The sequence below is a fragment of the Sinocyclocheilus grahami genome, unplaced genomic scaffold (genome assembly GCF_001515645.1).
Source record: "Sinocyclocheilus grahami isolate Dianchi unplaced genomic scaffold, SAMN03320097.WGS_v1.1 scaffold13.1, whole genome shotgun sequence".
Taxonomy (NCBI): domain Eukaryota; kingdom Metazoa; phylum Chordata; class Actinopteri; order Cypriniformes; family Cyprinidae; genus Sinocyclocheilus; species Sinocyclocheilus grahami.
In genome coordinates, this window is record NW_015505192.1 from 469,681 (window position 1) to 491,600 (window position 21,920).

At 37.3% G+C, this 21,920-nt stretch overlaps 2 protein-coding genes and 1 long non-coding RNA gene across 4 annotated transcripts in view; 1 reads left to right on the top strand and 2 right to left on the bottom strand.

Moving 5' to 3' along the window:
* The window catches only part of LOC107598562 (uncharacterized), a 14,714-nt gene extending 1,982 nt beyond the window's left edge, over positions 1-12,732 (top strand). The window contains exons 2-3 of the long non-coding RNA XR_001610574.1: positions 7,087-7,096; positions 12,722-12,732. This is a non-coding gene — a long non-coding RNA (uncharacterized lncRNA). The remainder of the gene's footprint in view (positions 1-7,086; positions 7,097-12,721) is intronic.
* Positions 50-9,329, bottom strand: LOC107598537 (cysteine/serine-rich nuclear protein 2-like). 2 transcript variants are annotated; one of them, XM_016289920.1, is made up of 6 exons: positions 8,696-9,329; positions 4,615-4,784; positions 2,819-3,081; positions 2,405-2,701; positions 1,726-2,097; positions 50-1,638 (listed from the first exon to the last, which is right to left on the bottom strand). In XM_016289920.1, exons 2-6 carry the CDS (start codon positions 4,769-4,771, stop codon positions 1,240-1,242), a joined length of 1,488 nt encoding a protein of 495 aa, XP_016145406.1. In that variant the 5' UTR covers positions 4,772-4,784; positions 8,696-9,329; the 3' UTR covers positions 50-1,239. The 2 variants fall into 2 exon arrangements, with proteins under 2 accessions (XP_016145406.1, XP_016145399.1); XM_016289913.1 differs by having other exon boundaries at positions 50-2,097.
* LOC107598554 (transcription factor CP2-like) lies at positions 11,384-20,221 on the bottom strand. Its single transcript, XM_016289930.1, has 11 exons — positions 20,064-20,221; positions 19,820-19,930; positions 19,323-19,411; positions 19,096-19,144; positions 16,228-16,269; positions 15,876-15,969; positions 15,522-15,612; positions 14,769-14,878; positions 14,225-14,367; positions 11,583-11,634; positions 11,384-11,466 (listed from the first exon to the last, which is right to left on the bottom strand). The coding sequence occupies exons 1-11, from the start codon at positions 20,187-20,189 to the stop codon at positions 11,429-11,431; spliced, it is 945 nt and encodes a 314-aa protein (XP_016145416.1). The 5' UTR covers positions 20,190-20,221; the 3' UTR covers positions 11,384-11,428.
* Positions 20,222-21,920: the final 1,699 nt, after the last annotated feature.

Below are 21,920 nucleotides of genomic sequence, written 5' to 3' on the forward strand. Positions count from 1 at the left end.
TTTTGTCTATTTCCCCCCTAAAAAATAAAAACCCCCAAAAAAAAAAAAAAAAAAAATATCATAAATGATTGTAGATGACAAAACTCACACACATTGTCCTCGCCCTAACAATACAAAGCAGTGGTACACAAATAAACGTCCATGAACTGGGACGGTAGGCTACAGCTTCAAATGGTGTCAGGTCAAGACTATGATAAATCAGTAAAGAACTGCTGTGCAAATTAATTGCACATTCATTTATCCTCCTGATCCCCTCTCAGCAAGTTCAAACGAATCAAGTTTTCAACGTGCATACAGAGAACAAGCAGCTTTTTCACTCATCTTCATGCTAGCTCTTAGCAAAACACTTGTACAGTACATGAAAACCAAGTATTTCCAGGATTGTTGGGTCTATTCACAGGAAGGATGCTACAAACAACACCCTCTTCTAAAATTAGCAACCCCTTCTCTTAACGTTAGCACTGAGTTAGCATTAGCCATATGAATATTACTAAGGTTGCATTCACGCGCTGGAAGAATTACAGGATTCCGAGAATTGGAAACTATTCAAGGCCTTTGGAATCTTTTGCAATCCCAACTCTGGAACTTATTCATTTTATAAAAGCTCCATTCCAAGGTTAATGTAGTGATTTTTTTTTTGTTATAAGCAACAAAGCTGTGCGTGAATACATTTTGGCGTTATGAGCATTGTCACAGAAACGGAGTTTGAACAGCTGAGAGTTGTCATCTCATAACTGTGGTAATTCTAACAACACATGAACATAGCGTTAGCATATACCCTTCCTGACAGTGCCAATTAGTTGTTGGGGTGCAGTATCGGAAACTCTACAAACTGGAAAGGCCATACAAAGGCGCTGGATAATCCCGAAAATGCTTGTTCCTCGACATAAAGGCCACTTTTTTCCCCACTAGTATCAAGTAATAAACGGATACCATATTGGAAAAACAAACACTTGTTGTCACATCAGGATCTCTGCTTTTCTTGAGTTTATTTTTTCATTTTTTAAATAAATTATTCTATTTTTCTGTTTTTTAATAACTTATTTTACCATGGACAACCTACTTCAAACACAGTACATGCTTATCTCCAGCTAAATTGGATACAAACCCATGAAGGTAACTTGTTTCTTTAACATGTAATAACATTATGCAGTCATGTAACGTATCGCACTGTGTGGAGTAGGCTCTCTTTGAATTTAATGACTAACTTGTGCAAAACATCTGCAGAGGTGATGGGCTCTACACTTCTGGAGGAAGTTGTACTGCCTTTTCATCCAGTGACAGGCACGTCTCGAGGCATTCCCTCTCATTCGAGGCCTGTTCAGGACAAAGTTGTTCTTCGTCCCCATTCTCGAGAGGTGGAGGTACTTCGACAGACAAGCTCTTGGCCGAATCCTGCCCGCAGGTTTCTTGTTTTTGCCGATCACTCTCCATATCTGGATCCCCACCTTCGCTCACCACCTCCTCTACTTGCGCAGGAAGTGTCTCAAAGGCTGCTGTCTCTACATGACCTACCTGATAATAGAGGACAGAAGCAGGATCTTTGAGCAGCCTCTGCTCGGTCTGTTCATCTGCATGGTTCTCTGTAATACACAGCAGAGTGGCACCTTCAGGAAAAGGCCCTTCTAGAAGGACACCCTCAACACCTTCCATGCCCTCCATCCCAGCCTGGCTGGTGAGGGTGCCCTGCAGGAGGCAAAGGGTTGGGTCAGTGGTCTGCGCCTCCTCAACCAGCTGCTCTTCTTGTTCCAGTCTCCTTTCCCATTCCTCCGCACTCTGTAGGTGAAGCACAGCTGTTTCATTCTCACGCTCCAGGCTGTCGCACTGCTCCTCTTGCAGCTCCTGAACACATTGGCTTTCTACCTCCACATCCGAGTCCAAGGGAGAAAGAGACAGAGATGGCGAGGAGACTAACTCCGTCTCTTCCCCACAATCCTCTCCAGACCTTACACCCAACAGGCTTCTCTTTTCCAGGTCAAGTTTCATGATAGTGTGAAGATAGTGGGTACGCACACGAAGAGGGTTGAACTCAATGCGGCCAGCTGTATTACCACAACCGTCACGGGTGCAGCCACATGGGAAGGACATCCGATCCACCTTTGGAACATGGTACAAGAGAAAGAGCATGTCTTTTATTTGAATAGGCTAACAGACCAAATTAGGGGTGTCTGATCCTGATTTTGGAGGACAACCTTCCAGCATAGTTTAGCTCCAGTCCCAATTAAACACACCTGAACCAGCAACTCAAGTTCCTCAGGATCACTAGAAACATTCAGGCAGGTGTGCTCGAGCTAAACTCTACAGGATGGTGGCCCTCAAGGAGCAGCATGGTACACCCCTGAGCGAACTGGACACAACTTGATAAAAAAAAAAGTTTAACTTCTGAGACTACCAAGTGCCGTACCTGGCACTTAATTCCAGCTTGGCTGCATCCGCAGTGCCGAGGGTCACAGTAGAAGCGGCAGTCACAACCACACTCCTCCCGGGACAAACGTATGGCACGCAGCTCAGCCTTTTCTCTGGCATCTATACAGGCAATTCCTGAGGCCCTCAGTAGTGCCCGACGCCTCTTGGTTGGAAGAGGCTGCAGGAAGAAGCAATCGTCCACCTCTACACTCTCAACGTTGAGATCCTCATCAGATATGTCATCCAGGGTAAGCAACTCGGCTTCGGGGCAATCCACAGTTCCATTCCGTGTCAGCTGGGAAAAGTCAGGTAAAAGAGATCTTAAAATCAAAACAAAATGGCTACTCTACTGCAAAAGCAGAATCCTGTAGGAACAACAGAAGCTAGAACAGAACAATGACAAACAACTAACCTTTAACTTGCGAGCATTGAGTTTTTCTTGCCGTAGGTGTTGACGCAGCACATGCTTGTGGCTGCTCTCTTGTTCTCGTGCAAACTCGCCAAGGGTGTAATGTCGTATAGCACAGTGATGGCGTGCCATGCCCAGGGAGCTACCACCCTGACTGGGCACACTGGTAAAGCCCTGTCTTCTGGAGAAGTAATAGACTGTCACTGCGTCAAAGCATACCTGCTTACGACCTAAAGATGCTTTGTGTCTTCTGAGAATGGAGTGGGCTACAGAAACAAGATAAAGAGATACTGTTAACAATAATGTTTTGGTCTATTGCTTTAGTACTCAACCTACGCCTCCTTAAATGACAATATTGTGGTTCAAACGAAATCTCACTTTATCCCAAAATGGTGTTTAAAGGGGTCATATGATGCTGCTAAAAAGAACATTATTTGGTGTAATGAAATATGTTTATGCAGTTTAAAGTTCAAACAACACATTATTTTCCACATACTGTACATTATTGTTTCTCCTCTATGCCCCGCCTTTCTGAAAGGACATGATTTTTACAAAGCTCATCGGTCTGAAAAAGCGAGGTGTGCTCTGATTGGCCAGCTATCCAGTGTGTTGTGATTGGCTGAATTCCTCAAGCGTGTGATGGAAATGTTACGTCCCTTACCATATTGTGATGCCTGCGGCAACCACATGCGACGACCCCGGGCTGGACTCCGCTTCGTCCACGGTGAAAGCCGATCCGGCGATCGACAGCACGAAGTTGAAGTATTTCCTCAGCGACCAGCACGGATCAGCTCCAGGCATGACGAAGCGATATCGTCCTCTTTTGGAAGGCCAAACAAAGTAGTTTCGCTTTCACAACGAAACACAGTGCCTTCACGACATGGCGGCAGCGGCAACAATACTACAGCGAGAATAAAAGTTACGCCTTCTTTCTTTGCGTGAACATTTGGGCAGCGTTATGCAAATCTTCCCAGATAGTGACGTAGGTATGTGGGGGCGTGTTAGAACGAGCCATTTTAGGTAGGTGTGGCTGACTCTTAACTTTTATAAAGAATATCTCTTTGGACTTTAGTCTTTGCAACTTTACAGATCTTCTATATGCACCAAGAGCTTGTAACACTCCAAAGAGAAAGGAAAACTTGAAATCGCATCATATGACCCCTTTAAGAGTTTTTCATCTCAAGGTTTGCTGCATTAGCCACAATGACCAAGTAAGACGTGTCCCTGAAACAATATTCTTTGTTGGTCCTTGAACAACATTTCTATAAAGGAAAACTAAACCTTACTCCGACCCCTATTCATAACCTATTACTAACATCTGTTGGAAATAATGAATTGTTAAGTATATATTTCTCTATAGCTATAAGACTAACCCTAACCTTAAACCTACACCTAAATCTGATTGTTTAAAAGCATTGTTGCTCCATTCCGACAAGGATGTTGGTCCAGAAACATCTATGGATGAGGGTCTTGTAGCTCTTACAAACAAAAGAGAACTGCCAACTTGGTTGAAGAACTGGCTCAAGAGGTTATCATGGTCCACAGACTTAATAGTATATTTCTGAAAGGGTACCTATGTGTAAAACTAAGTAAATAAGCTAAGTAAGAAGCTGTTGCACTTTACACTGAAATGTTATGATTTGCAACTGCTGCAATAGTGAAAATGTAATATGTGGAATTAGCTCAGGGGCTAGGAACAAAATAAAACGCAGGGAAATTGTTTGAGCTCCTTCATAACTTATGGCCAGGAAGTTGTTATAATAATGAAATTATAAGACTAACTTGTGGTGTGTTCTTACGTGTGAGAGAGCTGGAGGGAGCATTGAGACTGTCGCAGCTATCAGCGCTGTCACTGCTAGAGATGTCATCATCCGAATCTTTGGGTGTGGAACACGGCGAGCCGCTGTCCACCTCCTCGAATCTGCGCTTCAGGCCACGAGATGACACTGTCTCCATGGAAACACTGCGTCTGGAGGCATTACAAGTAGGTACAAGCTTTGTCCGACAGACTGAAGGAATATTACTGGCAAAATTAAAAAACATGAACAATCATGACTTAAGAGTGTGCATAGCCAGTAGGATATGCATGTCCAAGAGTGGCATTTTTACTCAAGAAACGCTTTTGAATGCACTTTCATACAAGTTATATAATACCCAACCAAAAATACTAGATGGATACCCTCTCCCCCCCACAAAAAAAAAAAAAACACCTAATGCTTATTCCAAAATCTACCGTCAGTTTTGTCAATGAACAATATATGTTTTCTGATTTCAAATATTTTTTTTGTGAATCAATTTGGTGCATATCTTAATTGCTTATATTGTAATATTATAAGTATTCTATATATAGTTTTGACTATAAATAACATGAATAACTATTACCTTTTTAAAACCAAATCGTAATTGTTCAAATAGTGTTAAGTTAATGATTTTAAGTTTTACCAAATAAATAAATTAAATAATGAATTAACACTATTGAAAGGAAAAACAACGTGAAACTTGGCCAGTAACAGAGATTAATCAACACCTGCAGTGCTGAATAAAAATACCTCATTCTGGAGGTCAGAGTGACCAAATATGTGACCCTGGACCACAAAACCAGTCTCAAGTCACTGGGGTATATTTGTAGCAATAGCCAAAAATACATATTATGGGTCAAAATTATCGATTTTTCTTTTATGCCAAAACTCATTAGGATATTAAATAAAAATCATGTTCCATGAAGATATTTTGTAAATTTCCAACCGTAAATATATTCAAACTTAATTTTTGATTAGTAATATGCATTGCTAAGAACTTCAATTGGACAACTTTAAAGGTGATTTTCTCAATATTTAGATTTTTTTTCATCCTCAGATTCCAGATTTTCAAATAGTTGCATCTCGGTCAAATATTGTCCTATGCTTATTTTTTCAGCTTTCAGATGATGTACAAGTCTCAATTTTGAAAAATTGACACTTGTGACTGGTTTTGTGGTCCAGGGTCACATATAACATAAAAATACAATCAAAAAAGGCCACATTCAACAATCTGGAAGCTTATGCAACATCACCTATTCTGCTACCTAATCCTTGACATTCGCTTTCTCCATCCAGCATGAAAGTCCTGCTTAAAAACCATGAAGCCTGCAAACATCACCATGGTAACTGGTTTAAAGCAATAGCCATGGAAAAACTGCATCCACATTTTGGGTCTCTTTCACCCCCATTAAAACCGTTGGAACCTTACAAACAACAAGCCTTTGCAAGCCAATGACAAGACCGGTTCAGTCTTACCAGAGAGGTCACACAAGCCCGAGTCGGGATGTTTGATCAGACCACCTCCTTAGCCCGAGGGAGCTGTGTAATACAACTGCTTTGAGCGGCTCCATGCCTGATTTTCTTCATGATTAAGCACTATTTTTAAACAGTCAGTGGCTTTTTGCCGGGTTAAATGAGAACAGTTTGGCGGTGGCTTTGAGGAAAGGTCGACTTTTTCCATGTGAAGGAGAAAAAAGATGACTTGGGAATTATGACTGACAATTAAACTCAAAGCATAATGGATTTAGTCCCACAGATTTGTGAAATCCATAATAACTGGATTAGTTTTATGAACTCAAGATTACGAATGCTATGGAAATAGCATTAGCCTGACTCAGCTTGGGCATATGAATGTCTTATTTATTCATTTTTTTAATCATTCATTCAATAATCAGGCCGGGTAGCCTCGAATTCAAGCCACATACATGCCAATCACCTATCGCTGGCAAAGAACACGTTACGACCTTGAAACATCAAAAGCAGCTGCAACAAACATCAGGATGATGAAATGAACAAGATGCCCGATTGAGTATACGCTGCTTTACACATCAGTGTATGACACACAGGGCGCTGCGTATCCATAGAAACAAGAAATGCTAAGAAACAAGTCCATTTTTGCTTGCTTTGTACCTCGCTTTCATGCGTACCTTCTATAATTAATGCTACCGTGGTGATGCAGTAAAATACACAGAAATGATGTGGTGATGTACATGTAAGCTGCTAGCAAATAATACAGTACGCCAATTACTGTGCATTCAGTGAAGCGTGCCAAGATTTCTTCTCCGACTCGGAGCCAAACTTAGAGCATGTCACTACTATTGGACACCATCATGTGCACTCACAGAGTGTCTTAAAAGCGTATATGCATATGGTAACACAATACAATTACATACATCCAAGTACTAAAACTAGTCACATATGCAACTAACTGGCAGTTAATCCAGGTAACATCAATCTAAAACACTTTTCTAGATGTAAAGAAGTAATCAATCAGTCCTTGATTTGTGAGTTATGATCATTGGCAAGTGGAAAGAGGCTTTTAAAAGCACTCCACTGTATCGTAAAAATGGCAGGACTAGATATGGGCCTCAAACAGAACATTTAACCCAATGCACATCAAATAACTGTGAAACGAACATTATGCAGAGGTGTATGTAGGATAAGAACATGTTTGCAGACAAACTAACTAGTTTCTGAATGCAGCACAGGTCATTTAAACGCAGGGATGCAACTGCGAAGCTGAAATATGTTTGCAGATCTCCTGGCAGAATCCTGTGGTCTATTTGAGGCGGACAGAAAGCGTGAATAATTACCTTACAGTACTGACTACACATCAGCTTGTTTGACTAGTCTGCACTGAAATAGCTTGTCCTAGACATATGACACATAAACATCACGTCTTTCTTTTCCAGCACCGACAAAATCTGCATAGGTGACATTGCAATTTCTGGAAATGCAAACATTATTCCCATTCCATGGACGCATCCATGCACCATTTCCATGCACAACCAGCAGATGGAATTTAAAGAGGTTTATCAATAGAAAAAGAAAAAGTGGAGGGTTTAGCATCACACTTTGCACTATAGTGTCCATGTTACTAGAAATAATTATTTTAGCAATAATATGCATTTACAAAACAGGTACATCATAAAATATGAACACTATTGTAAAGCATGACCGCATCAGGCTGTGGTATAATTTATTCCTTTAAACTAACTAGTATATAATTTTATTTTAATAGTATTTAAGAAAGAATAGTAAAGGAACAAATTGCAAATATTTGTCAGTTAATTCTATTGAGATCTAGAGTTCTGTGTTTTAATTGAATTTTAACTGTCATTTGTATTTATTCATCATTTTATTGTATTATGGTATTTGTTGGTATTTATAGTAGTAACTATTCAAATAGTTAGGGACTTCATGCAATGATACTATTTATTAGAGTATCCATTGCATGATTTATTATTGTAGCATGTATTACAGCTATTACTAGTTTTATCTTACAAGTTCACTAAAAGTAGCCATTGTGACTAGTGAAAGAAATGTCACTCGTAACAAATGGTATATGTAAAAGTGCCTCAAACTAGCATGTCTAACAATTAAGTACTAGTGATTCTGGTACAAATATTAGTGACTAAGAAGTACCTAATGAAGTACTAGCAACAAATCCAGTAAAATATTAAGAGGTGAAGCACATATTTCTATAGAATGCTATTACAAAAATGGTTACCAGTACTAGATCAATAGCTAGTAGCAGAGAAAGAGTGTGTAATGAAACAGTACTAGTAAAATAAGTACTAACTAGTAGACTAAGTGCTAGAGAAACATAATTAGACACTAGTTAGTTTAAAGGAATATGCCTAAATGATGAAAAGGCTTGCCACAATAGATGACACATCACATATGATCTATCCCGTGATTTGATATTCTTTACTGGAAAACGCAGAGGGTCTTATGACAGAGCAGAAAATGTCATGCTGTGTTGCAACCGGTCCAATGATCAACCCATTTTTCCTCGTAGGCTGGGCTGTATGGGAAAGACAGGCAGAAGTGAAACACAAAACCTTTCTCATAGGCTTACCTTGGGCAGAAATAGAGAGCCTTTAACCCGGCGAAGCTGTCGCTCGATCAGTGCTTCCTTAATTTGGATGGTTCTTTTCTTTGGGGATTTTGAGCCTATTTCAGTTTTAGACTTGCACAAGGTTACTAGATGACAGACAAAAGCGACTTCAGCCCATCGAAATGGCCAGACCAATAGAGAAATAGCAGTTTCTTCACGAAGATATAGTGATGTCCGAACATTTAAGCATCGTAAACAATAGATATTAGTCTGGACATAGACTATAAATGGTGGTTTTGTGTATCAAGAAGGCTATGCGGGCATTCAACGTTGCAGCCAAGCAACTCTGTAAAAATTAAAAACGGGGCAGACAAGGACCATTTTCAATAAAAATTACTAATCCCGGAGCAGATGCATCCAATAAATGCAGATAAAATCTCTAGGTGATCCTTAAAAATGCCTGCATTCAAAAAGACCAAATAGAGCCGAGCCTTCGGGGGGGTTTTTTTCCTCCGGATAGGTGGTTGTGTTCTGCGCTATGTTTAGACAAATCGCAACGTTATATTTCCACCCCGAAGGAAAGAAAAAAACTAAAATGATGTGTAGTATCTGTCGGCCCGAGGACCCTATGGCCCTCACTTCTGCCCCGGTTTGTTACAATGTAACAATAGAGGAAAGAATGCCGCACGGGACACATATATATACTTATTGTGACGTCATGGACGTGCCGGCGACGTAAGGGTTGCCGGGAAATGTAGTTCTAGAGTGCCTTTTGTTAGCATGGGAAGCTATGCTGTCTTCCTCGACAGGAAAACGGATATTGTTTCTCTGAGTGGTTATATTTGGGAACAAGGCGTGTAAAGCAATAAAGGGCAACTGTATCGCAAACAAACGTCCCATTTGTGACATTTACGCTAGGCTAGCTGTGCCCATTTGTAGTCCTCGCTTCGTTTTTTTTTTTTGACAGCTCGGTTTCCATGGAAACTAAGTGGGCCGTTTTTAAACTGCAGTCAAACACTATTAGCAAGAGACTGATAATGAAAAATAAATTACAAGTATAAAAATATAGTTGGGTAAATCTCACAAAGTCTGTTAAGAACATGCTGGGGTCACATTTCGTCTTGAAACTCAATCTGTACATCACAGAACTTTGTTATAGTGCATTCATGCTGATTTACATACAAATATTGTAAGTTATATTAGTCATTTTATGATTTTATTTTTAATTGTCATAAAAAATAATGTTTTTCATTTCCTTTATCCAAAATATAGATCCATTGATTGAGGTGAAATGTTAAACAGGTAAATTTTTGTGAAATTCACCCAGGTAACCAAGGACTTTTGAAGCGTTTTCACGTTATAAATGCCCATTAAGTGCTTAAAATTGTTGTACCCATAGGGTTGAGTGAGAAAAAAGTTAATGCCACATAAAAAAAATAAATAAATACATTTTAAAAACAGCTTGTTTCAAGGCAGGTCATTTTAATAATTGCAATGACATGGTAAAGGGTCACAACAGACAATACCTCACGTCTTTACCATCTTGGTCTGGTTTGTGTCTAGCACTAACCACGGCTACCATTTCTCATGCAGTGCAATGTTTCTCCCCTTTACCCGACCTGAAAGATTAGTACATCAGTGGTCATATCCAAAAGGAAACAAAAAGAAAGTAAATCATGATCTCTCTTATACCATAAAATAGTGCTCTGGCAAAGTCTGACATTTGTAAAAACTATACAATGCAATGATGAAAAAATTTAAGGGGGGAGAGGTGTTAAGCACAATGTTAAAAAAAATCTAATAAAAGACGCACATATATAATGCCCACTGCTGCCGATCATCTCCTGCCTGTAAAATGACGTGCATTTGCAGCAACACCTGAAAAATCATCAGGGATCAAAGCTAATGAACCTAATATAATGTCCAACAGTCACAGTCTCGTCCACAAGGTTTAAGAAATCAACAATTAACTTATGAAAAGCATCATTCACGCAGCAATGCTTTAGTCAAGCCGCTCGCCGTGAACCTGCCAAAAAATCTTAACTTGGCAGTACAGAGGGAATTTTATTCATTCTGTCCCTCACAACATCTGTGATCATATCAAGATCATTCGCTAAAATTGGGGTGACAATATAAGAATGGGACTGCCTACTTTTTCCCACAGGTAAGAGAACTGACGACAACGTTCATCATGAACTGAGGCAATTTCATAAGTGTCCTGGAAATCTCTGGGCCTACCAGCGACATAAACTTCCACTTTTGTTGTTAAGAAAGCATGTTTCACTTTTGTTGTTTATAAAGCATGTATTCATTGAGCCATGTGGACTGCACTTCACTTGGGACTGTAGCATAAGCAGCTAAACTACTCGGGGGTGGGGGGTGGGGGGGGGGGCACTGTATGCCTGCCAATTCTCTGTTTAAGCCGGTAAAGCCATAGCACATTATAAACATATTTTCTGCCTTTGATAATAGCAACAAAGCAAATTAATGCAAAGAAAGTTAGTAAAATAGAAATTCTGTAATTTGTTTTGCAAGTGTAAATGGGAAGGGGTGGCAGCACACACTCCATGGATAAAACAGTAAAGGTTTCAAAATACGTCAGGTGTCTTTTTTCCTTTCCCATGATCGCCTCCATTATAATTCCAAGCCAAAGCGATCTTCGGTAAGGTCCAGGAAGTGTGCAGGGAAGGGGCTGTGGGTTGAATCTTAAGAAAAAACATAAGGGGCCTGTTCACTCCCCCACATCCTTTGTTTTCACTTCAAAATGATGTGATAGCCATCGTTTGTTTCAGCTGCAAATTTAATCGAAAGAGTGCAAGTTATAAAACAGAGGTTACCTAGAAACAAGGACATGTGGGTTTAAACTTGTCAATACTTTGGGAAAAAAAAAAAACTGGCTTGCTTATACCTTTCATTGTGTCCAGGACAAAACACATCTCATCTTGAAAGTTCTGAATCATCTGTTTGAATGAGAACATAAAGATTACATCAGAAAAATAGAGAATAAGAGATATTACTTAAAGTCGCAATAAAACGGAAGTAGCCTCTTATCTTTTCTTCTGTATCGTGACAGACATCAGATTATCAAGATAAAAAAAATACAAATGTAGGATGGGGACTTGTTTCTGTCCATCGGCTGTTAATTGGATTTTAAGAAGTGAGCATTGAACTCAAAAATGAATGTGTGCGAACATGTAAAGAGAGAGAAGTACGACATGCATCACCAGAGAAAAGTCTGTCGTTTTCATGATATTTACTTTTCTAACACAAGTTCCTTGGTCTTATTGTGCACGTTACAACAACATGATCTGCCTCTGAAATGGTTTTTATTTTTAACTCACCAAGCCTTCTTATTTTACAACCCTATTATCCAAACATCAGGCTAAATTGATCCTTCGCAGGAATCTTTCTGCGGTTGAAACATGATACCTTCTGATGTTCATTCAAGTTTATTTCGTGCTATAACTAGTGAAGAGTAAGAGATGATCGGTTCACGTGTCTCTTGAACTGAGGTGCTACAGCGATCTGTCATGACACATTAAAGAGCCACAAAATGGTATTTATTGTTTGAATTTCTTACAAAATGACAAAAGACTTTTTCATACCAAAAGTAACCAGCTCTGTCTTGTCTGTTGGCATGTTTTCAGTGAACTCCATAAAACGGTTTTGAAAACTGTGAGTTGGCAAAAATTACAGTGCCTGCCATTGTAAAGACTGCAAGTCTATCTCTCAGCCTTGTTTTCATCCACGTTAAATTCAATATGCCGTCTAGCCTGACTAAGGTCTATTACTGATGGATAAAAATCAAGTGCGGTCTCTTTTTATCCCCACACTAGAGCTTTTGGCCCAAACCTCGTTGAATTTGGTTTTGCACACTTGGGTCCGTGTGGACTCCAGTGTGATACACAATTGGTATGAAAGCAATCTGCTCTTATTTGTGGAAATTAACTGCTATCGATGATGGATTGATGACGACCAATGCACTGCAAGCAGAAATGGCCTTAGGCGAGCAGCTTGCATCTCTTACAATGGATCTTCAGAACAAAGAAATTAAACAAAGTGTAAAAATAGCTTTAAGCTCGCCCTCTATTAAAGTAGCAATAGGGTTAACGTTGCATGGTTACAATCCTGGGATTACTATCATGCCTCATTGTTGTTGTGTCCTTGAATAAACTATTGCCTTCTAGGGACAGAGCCCAAAGGGACAACTTTAACATATGAATGTGTTAGAGGATGAATTTCAAAGTTCAAGAAAGCAAATTTCAACAGTAAACTGATCCTTGCCACGCCTGTTAAGTGACGGGAATGTTTTCATAGTGAGCACAGGTTAGTGCGCGAAAATCTAAACATTGAATTGCGCAGACATTTTTGTCAGCCATACCACTTAGACATAAATATATTTACTTAAGTAACCCCTAAGATTAAGTTCATATTTCAATAATTTAACAACACATTCACGGTTCCCTCTTGGTTAATTCTCAAATGACATGCAGGCAAACGGATTCAAATATTTAATCTTTTTTCAGTGAATGTTTAATCTTAATCGCTTTTTTTTAAATCATATACGGCTGCACAACGTGGCAAAAATAATTGCAATTAACAGTGATATGATTTCATCTCGTATGAAAATGTCTCCTATTGCTACTGCTGAAACCAACCAAGACCTCTTTCAGGGTCTTTTCTATTATTATTATTAGTTTTAACTTTAAAGACATCAATTATTATAAAATTATTAAAGACATTCATACAATACTGTTGTAAATTACTGTAATTTGATTATTATAAAATGGTTCTACACTACAAATTACCAATATTTGTCTTAAATGGATAGGTCACCAAAAAATACAAATTCTGTTGAAAATCGATGAAATGAAAAATTACTCGCCATTAAGCTGTTCCAAACCTGAATGGATTTCAACAGTTGTTGGTCTCTATTGACTTTATTTTATGTATTATTTTATACTATGGAAGTCATAAACTGTTTGGTTACCCACATTCTTCAAAATATCTTCTTTTATGTTTAACAGAAAAAAGGAACTCAAAGGTTTGGAACTTTAGGATGAGTAAATGATGACAGAATTTCATTACTGAGTGAACTATTCCTTTAAATACTTCATTTTCAAACATTCAAACCCTTGAAGATTTTAACATTTCAAATCTACAAGCTTACATTTTGGGGAATACTGGTGAAATTCTGTGAACTTCTGTCTACAAAAATGTTGGGAATTATGCAAATATGTAAATAAAGTGAACAGAGAGCACAATGGACAAAAAAAACTCTGAAGCACACAGTGCAAAAGACTATGCTTATCTAAATCATAGCCTTCGATTTGATAATTGCACTAAGCTATATTACGATTTCTATTTATTTTCATTAATTATACAGCCTCATTTATTTATTTCAATTTTACATTCCATTTAAACATTAGCTTTTTATCAACTCAAGAACCTCCTGCACTTCACTTATGAATCCCTTAGGGTTTCACGAACCACATTTGGGAAGCTCTGGCCTAAACACTGAAGAAAAAGAAAGCCTGTAGAAGCCCTCACCTCATCACTGACTAACACATGGATACCAGTCGGTCCCTGCTTGAAGATCTGACTGATCTGGCGTGGAGAGATGCTGAAGAGCTGAGCCAACTTTTCTGTCAGTTCCACAGCTGTTAACTCATCCAGATAGATGGCATGATACACTAAGATGAGGGTAAAGAAACATGAGATGTTAACCAACAAATCATAGCAGAAAAAAAAGGAAACACTAAATAACATAAGTTCTAAGGGATACAAATCTAAAAAAAAAAAAAACACCTGACAACATGAAATCAATACTCTGTTTATTTTCCCAGATTATTTGACCCCATTTACCACATATCCTAGGTCTTATTGTGCACGAGTCATAAGTACACATTATTCTAAAGAAAAAAAGCATTGCTGCCTCTAAAAAGCTTTTGTATTTTGCTGACATAACCAGGCCATGCAGGTAAGGAAAAAAATGATTACATAATAATATCATAGCCTAACATTTCATTCCTACAAATACTTTAAGCACAACTGTAATCAAGTTTGATCTTGATATAGTTGATGTTAAATTCACCGAAGAATGTGTTGCTAGACCCGTCTCCGTTCTCATGTTTCTGGTGCTGTTCACGAGTCTGTTGTTGGGACTCCTGGCACACATAGATGGTGAGCCTTGGACGGACCACCCTATACAAAAATGTACACAGTATAAATGCTGGTTCATAATATGTAAACATCAACAGTCAAGAAAAAAGCAAAACATGGAAGCTGAACAGAAGGATGCTTATAAATGCACAAATGTGATGAATCACCGTTTCCACAAAATACTAGGCAGCACAACTGTTTTTCTGCAATGGCTGCTGAAAATTCAGCTTTGCTATCACAGAAATAACTGACATTTTAAAAAGTACAATAGAAGACAATTATTTTACAATATTGTTGTCTTTACTGCATTTTTGATCTAATAAATGCAGCCTTGGTGAGCAGAGGAGACCACTGCGTGTGTTACATATATGTAATATAGTGTTGTTCTAGTATCATTAAGACACTATTAGAGTTTTGTTTTTTAATTTTGAATGAGCTTTATATCCGAGTTTGATTTTTATATTTTTGGTTTTGAAATACATTTTAGTTAAAAGTTTTAGTAATTTTGGTGTGTGTTTTGACTTCTTTTTAGATTTGTTTTTTTAAGCATGCATGCCTGTATATTTTTATTTTGTTTCAGCTAATGTTTTATTTAATGTAATTCAATTTTATTTAAAGTAACATAAATGTATTATGGTTTTAATTTTTGTTAACTAAAATATCCCTGGCTGTAACAGACTCTTACCGTCCTTTGAGTGCATTAAATAGCCGAATGCCATCAGCAGGTCCACAGATCTGGATGACATCCTCTCGGGTCAGTTTTAGCAGATCGGCCCCTGAGTAACATCAAAGGACAGTTAACACACTCACAATAGGATTTTTTTCATACTACACTAAAAGGCAATATTGAATAAAGAGGCATATTACATTTTTCTGAACACATTATGATAAGAGAATGAGATTGGAGAGCATGTGTCATCTGAATGAGAGTGATGTAAGGACCGGTGTGGCACTGTATGGTTGCTGAGTGAGCAAAAGCCTGATGTGAGAGCTGTATGGAATGTGATGCACACTTATGTAAGCCCGATCGTCCCTTTACCCGAGAAGTTTGAGAAGAGACGGCCGAATGGTGAAAAACGGTTTCTATGGAGCCACTGCTGTGCTTCCTGTGGCGTTGCCGTGGGCAACAGATTCTGTTTGTTCGGGGGCAAAGAGAAAGGACAAAATAGGCCTTAGCACACTGACCACAAACTGATCATAATCAGTCTGTTTTTCCATTGTATAGTTCCTGTACTGAAGTCAGACACTCCCCCTTAAACTGTCTGGACTCACTGAACCCATTTCAAACCTTCATTAACAGATTAACTTAAAATCCTTTGCACACCAATCAAGTATTACCTTTGGCAAATAAACATTTCAACATATTCAAATTAGCAAATAAATGCATGTACCTGATTGCTTTCACTGTCTCTTCTAAGTAGGTGGGACGACAACTGTAAGGCAGAACGTCTCTCAGTTTTAAAATCTCAGATTGTCTCGAGTGTTATTATCTTGTTATGAGAAAGCATGTGGTGACTAGCGGTGCTTATATATTACGAACGAGAAAAAAAAAAAAAAACAACAACAATGGGCTAAAACCTCATGTAACATCAGCCTATAAACTAATGCAAAAATAATGTCATGTTTGGAGTCATTTTATCCATCAGTCAATCAACATACAATCATAAAAAAGCATGAGGGAATCCAAATCGATGTGTTAAAGAAAAAGTGCCAAACCAATTGATTATTGTAGATTAGCCTGTAAACTTTGATTTAAGGCTTTTTACATCTAATTTGGTCCCTGTATCTATACACTACTGTTCAAATATTTGGGGTCAGCAAGACATTTTTAAGTTTTTGAAAAAAGTCTCTTAAGCTCACCAAGGCTTTATTTATTTGATCAAAAATACAGTAAAAACAGGAATATTGTAAAAAATAATTACCATTTAAAATAAAACATTTTCTATTTGAATATATTTTAAAATGTCATTTATTCCTGTGATGGCAAAGCTGAATTTTCAGCAGCCATTACTTCAGTCTTCTTTGTCACTGTTATACATTTTTTTCAGTATATGAAGCATTTGTTTCAAATAAAAATCCTTTGTAACATAGCAAATGTCTTTACAGTCACTTTTGATCAATTTAAGGCATCATTGCTGAATAAATGTATTGATTTCTTTAAAAAATAAAAACCTAACTTAGCCCAAACGTTACCCTGAACAGTAGTGTATATGTTATTTTTAACAAAATATTTAAGGTTTGGCCAGTATGATATATATATATATATATATATATATATATCATATATATATTCTGATATATCTATATAGCAACAAAAAGCATGTTACAGCTATTTTATAATAGCAGCTGCAACGATATGAATGGAAACAAAGGGTCATTGATGCACTACTGTAGTGTTCTACTGACATTATTAATGTACATGGAAGCATGGAGCATGCCTTACACACACACACACACACAAACTATACTGAAAAGCAGCTATTAACCATCCCATTTCCAATACAGCTCAACTACTTAACTAGTTAAGTAGATATTAAGTTATGAACTAAATTAGTGATCGACCGATATTTATATTTTATAACCGATACCAATTATTTGCGTGTTTATGTCCCCGATAACCGATATGCAGAACCGTTATTTATTTACTGTTATAAAGTAATAGTCCATGCTTCACTTTGGTTTTTTCTCCTTTCAGTCATCTTTTAAAAAAAGTGTTGAAAATTAGCAGTCTTTCATGTTAAATTTAATCTTCATATTACAACAATAAAAAAAACATTTTATTTAAAGCATCAGCAGCAACACTAATATTAACAATAAGCAAAATAAATGTAGAAGGTCTAATGTTCTCAAATAGAGAAAATAAATAAAGGAACGGAGTCATAACTTCATTTTAAACTACAGTTTTAGTAGGTTTATAAGCGGTTTAATAGGACAAAGTGAAGAATAATTCACTGGATAATGTTAATTCACTGAATAATATTCTCTGGAATATTGAAATATAACAAACAAAACATCGTATTTTATTGCATTTCTCAACTGGCATGTTATATCAGAATTACTAATAATGTTTTTGTCGTTCTCCTGCTGACAGAACAGTTTATCTATGCATTTACACCTAACTATACTCAAACTGCGATCGCTCGTGGAGATAATAAATAATTAATTTCCATAGAGTTGTATCTATTTAGATATTTATTAGCGAAATAATGGTTATATAGTAAATGTTAATACAAATTAGGGTGTTTTAAACAAGTGAATCTTGTTAAAAGTTACACGCCGTGGCCGTGCTGCAGAATTTCCTGAGCAACAACCCAGTGAGTGAACAGCAATATGAAAGCGGCTTCACGAGACTAATGATGAGCATAAACAGACAGATAATAAAATTTAGCGCTTTTATTTCCAACATGCACTCATTCATGGCTGTATTATTTAATTAATGCAAAGTTACGTCTTTATTGGGAGAGGACTTGATGGATTATCTTAGCCTACGTGACTCCGACTTCATGAGACGATGAGCATATAGACAACAGAGAGCGAATTAAATACAGCACTTTTATTTCCAACATGCGCCCATTCATGGCTACATATTTTTAATTCACACAAAGTTACGTCTTTATTGGGACAGGACTTGACGGATTATCTTACGTGACTCTGTGAGTTCATCTCTATTTCTTTGAGCCAAGCTACATTTATGTAATAAATCTAATTTGTGCATTAATGGCTGTTATGTTCAATAAAGTTTACTAACTACAGTAAATCAAGTACCTGTGCACGCCGTTGTTGTTGCCTTGTTTCCCCTCAGACGCACTGCAATGTTGATCCTGCGCGCAATTCTCATAACATCCACAAGATGGCGGCATTTATCGGTGAATCCGATATTACAAAACCGATATCAGAGTATTGTAAAATGCTTAAATATCCGGAAAAATATCGGTAAATCGATATATCGGTCGATCTTGAAACTAAATCCCACACAAATGCAAATGGAACACAGATACATTTGCTTGTACAAACATTATATATTGTTCAAATGAGAAAATGCAGAATGTGTAAATGTTGTAAGAGAAGAAGCACACAAGAGAACACTGGAATGAATCTCACAAAGACCATGTCTCAGTGTAAGTATGAAGTAGTTTCATATCTCAAATGTATATCCTATATATGGACAGAGTGATGCTGATCCTAGAATGTCGTTTAATGAATGTTACTGAGAGCAGTGGATCTCAAATATGAGAGAAGACAAACACAGTCACACTCACATCTGCTAACAGTGCCACAGGCTCCGGCTGGTGATTGGGTGAACCATTTCTGCAAGACAAAACCATAAGCCATTAAACGAAAGTAAATCAGCACATGTTATTCTAAAGAAGACCAATGTTTGCATAGTCTTTTATCAAAATACAATAAATTGCTCTATTTTCCTATTCGATATTCTATTTAGCTTTAGCATTATAAAGCTCAGACAACGTTGACGAATGTGTCCTACCCTTCATTCACAGGAAAGCTGTTGTGGGAGCTGTTGAAACTTGGTGATGGGGAATTGTTGACGTATGTAATCTCAGGCCATGGAGAGCACTAGATAAATACAAAACACCAAATATCATCATATATTCAAATCAAGTGGAAAAAATTCTAAATATTAATTATAATAGAATCATTTAAAATAAAAAAACTAAAACTAAATTAATAAATTAAAATCTCTAACTATTATTAGAGACAAATTCAGTAATTTCAGGTAAATATTCATATCAAATCCAGGCTTTCCAGACAATAGAGAGCTGAATCAATACAGCACACACCAAAAATTATCACATATCAAATATCAATTTAAAAGATACAAATATAACAATAATATTACAAATATTATTTTACATAAAGTACAAATATGTTATAATAATATTAAAATGTCTAATATTAGAGATTCAATCATTAATTTTAACTATTCATGTCAAACCCATGCTTTCCAAGGAAGCTGATACACACCTCAGTGAGAATGGTGGTTTCATATGAAGGCTGGTATTTCTCCTTTTCCTGCGGTGCTCGCTTCTCCATTTTTTCTCTGTCTGTTTTCTGCTTTCTGTCCGCACCTTTAGGCTAAACAAACCTTGTATTATCATCTAATTTCCTAAGAAGATCTTGTTTTGGTTGCAAGATTGCACAAAAATTATGCTGCACTAATGAAAAACATTGTCACAGAAAATGTTTATCAGAGAAGGCCTCAGCCCACCTTAAAAACTTTGAATTGGCAGCTGGCAGAGTGCAGATGCTCAGTGTACTCCCCAGCCTCGTTCTCCTTGAAAGTGTCGATTTGAATACGGAACGGCACTCCCTTCTCTCCTCCATGCTTACGCATGGTGAACTCTGTGCTTATACAATGAACCTAAACAAAAAGGACAATAAGTAACAGTGAACGGTATTAAAAAACATAGAAAACTGTCTTTGTCAATGGAATCCAGTGTTGATTTAGACAGGCTTTGACTGTATGGACAAAAACAGTTGAAACATTCCTCAAAATATCTTCTTTTGTATTCCGTAGAAAGGAAGAAAGTCATGCAGGTTTGTAACATGAGGATGAGCAGTGCTTAATTTGTAAATTAATAATTGCCGGATCCAAAACAGCAATTAAAATGCGCTGTGACCGACCCTGAAAATACAACTTAAGTTTTCCCGGAACATTCAATGACATCAATAAACAGTGATGCCACAATTATAAGAGAGCATCGTTCACAAGTTTCTGCATTAACCTAACTAGGGCACAGCTTCAAACCCTGGGTCAAAAATGGGTTGCCAGGATGATTTTAGGAAAATGTATATCTAAGATACATAAAAATAACAATATTTGCTTTCATAAAAATAAAATTCAATCATAGTATAGGTATAAATATGCAAAAAATATCTGACTTAAATAAGTAACAGTTTTAATTAAAGTGCATCCTTGCTTTATTTTACAAAATCACAAATGTTCTGTTGTTATTTTGAGTGTGCAAAAATAAAAGTAAACACTTTGTGCTTTCGAATTATGTCTTACTCTTATCTGTATGACCAAAAATTTTGTAATTAATGTTTCAGCTGTTCGATCGCGCAGGCGCCTCACGCGCTCACGCGCTCACACACACACCACATATTCGAAACTTAAACATCGCAGTCTGTTCATTATCAAAATAAAATACAATAACTGGTCCACTTTGTATGCCAAGCACATTCATGCTCATGTGAAGATGATATTTCTGTCGATATACGAACGCGTGTGAAGTACAAAGTCACTACATTATAAATAATAGTTTCATTCAAATACATTGCGAATATGGAAACATTAGGATTTGTGCCAGAAGGGGTGTGCGATATATATATATCGTCTACGATAATATCGTAATTGTTGTTTAAACAATTACGATATTATATGCGAAATTGACATTATTGAGTATATCGCAAAAAAACAAACAAAAACACGCCCAGAGAGTGCACACATAAACTATGAGATAAGTTAGACTACTGCGCAAGCGTATTTAGAGTTCACATTTTCACTGCGTGATTTAGTCTATTAAAATACATTTAGATTTCCCCCAAAATTCAAGATAAGGTATGACTTATGTCTTTTATAAATATATCATCGGATATAGTTAATATTACACGAAGAATGAAGCTTTTCTCCAAATATCAGCACAATTGCAAATGTGATATTTATTTGATGAACAGTTCAGTAAACAAGAAGTTAATATTAAGTGACTTACATTTTAGACACAACAGTTCTTGTTTTTGCTGTACGTCACCAATAATTAGAGTTGCACCAAAATTCCGGCTGCCGAAAATTAGTTCACCCCTCAGGAATCACTTTTACGTGGTGTGACGCTCTATGTGTGTGTGCTCCGCTCGGTCGCTCCACTCATATACCGTTCATGCTCATCGGAACAGCAAAGTCCACTCGAAAAACGAGCCGACAGGAAACATCTATATAGTACCGTATTGTTTCTGTTTGCAATAGCCCTACTGTGCTGTAACAAGGTGTGGTAAATGGGCAACTCTGGTAACACTGCCCTCTCATTCATTGATCTGCTAACCGTTATGCTCACGTGTTCTGATAATA

Coding starts and splice junctions, on each gene's coding strand:
- LOC107598537 (XM_016289913.1), bottom strand. CDS start 4,771: ATGGAGACAGTGTCATCTCGTGGCCTGAAGCGCAGATTCGAGGAGGTG. Junction 2,702..2,818: donor TCAATGCTCGCAAGTTAAAG/GTTAGTTGTTTG, acceptor GACTTTTCCCAG/CTGACACGGAATGGAACTGT. Junction 2,098..2,404: donor AAGCTGGAATTAAGTGCCAG/GTACGGCACTTG, acceptor CATGTTCCAAAG/GTGGATCGGATGTCCTTCCC.
- LOC107598554 (XM_016289930.1), bottom strand. CDS start 20,189: ATGCGTAAGCATGGAGGAGAGAAGGGAGTGCCGTTCCGTATTCAAATC. Junction 19,931..20,063: donor GCCAATTCAAAGTTTTTAAG/GTGGGCTGAGGC, acceptor AGGTTTGTTTAG/CCTAAAGGTGCGGACAGAAA. Junction 15,613..15,875: donor TCTCTTCTCAAACTTCTCGG/GTAAAGGGACGA, acceptor GATGTTACTCAG/GGGCCGATCTGCTAAAACTG.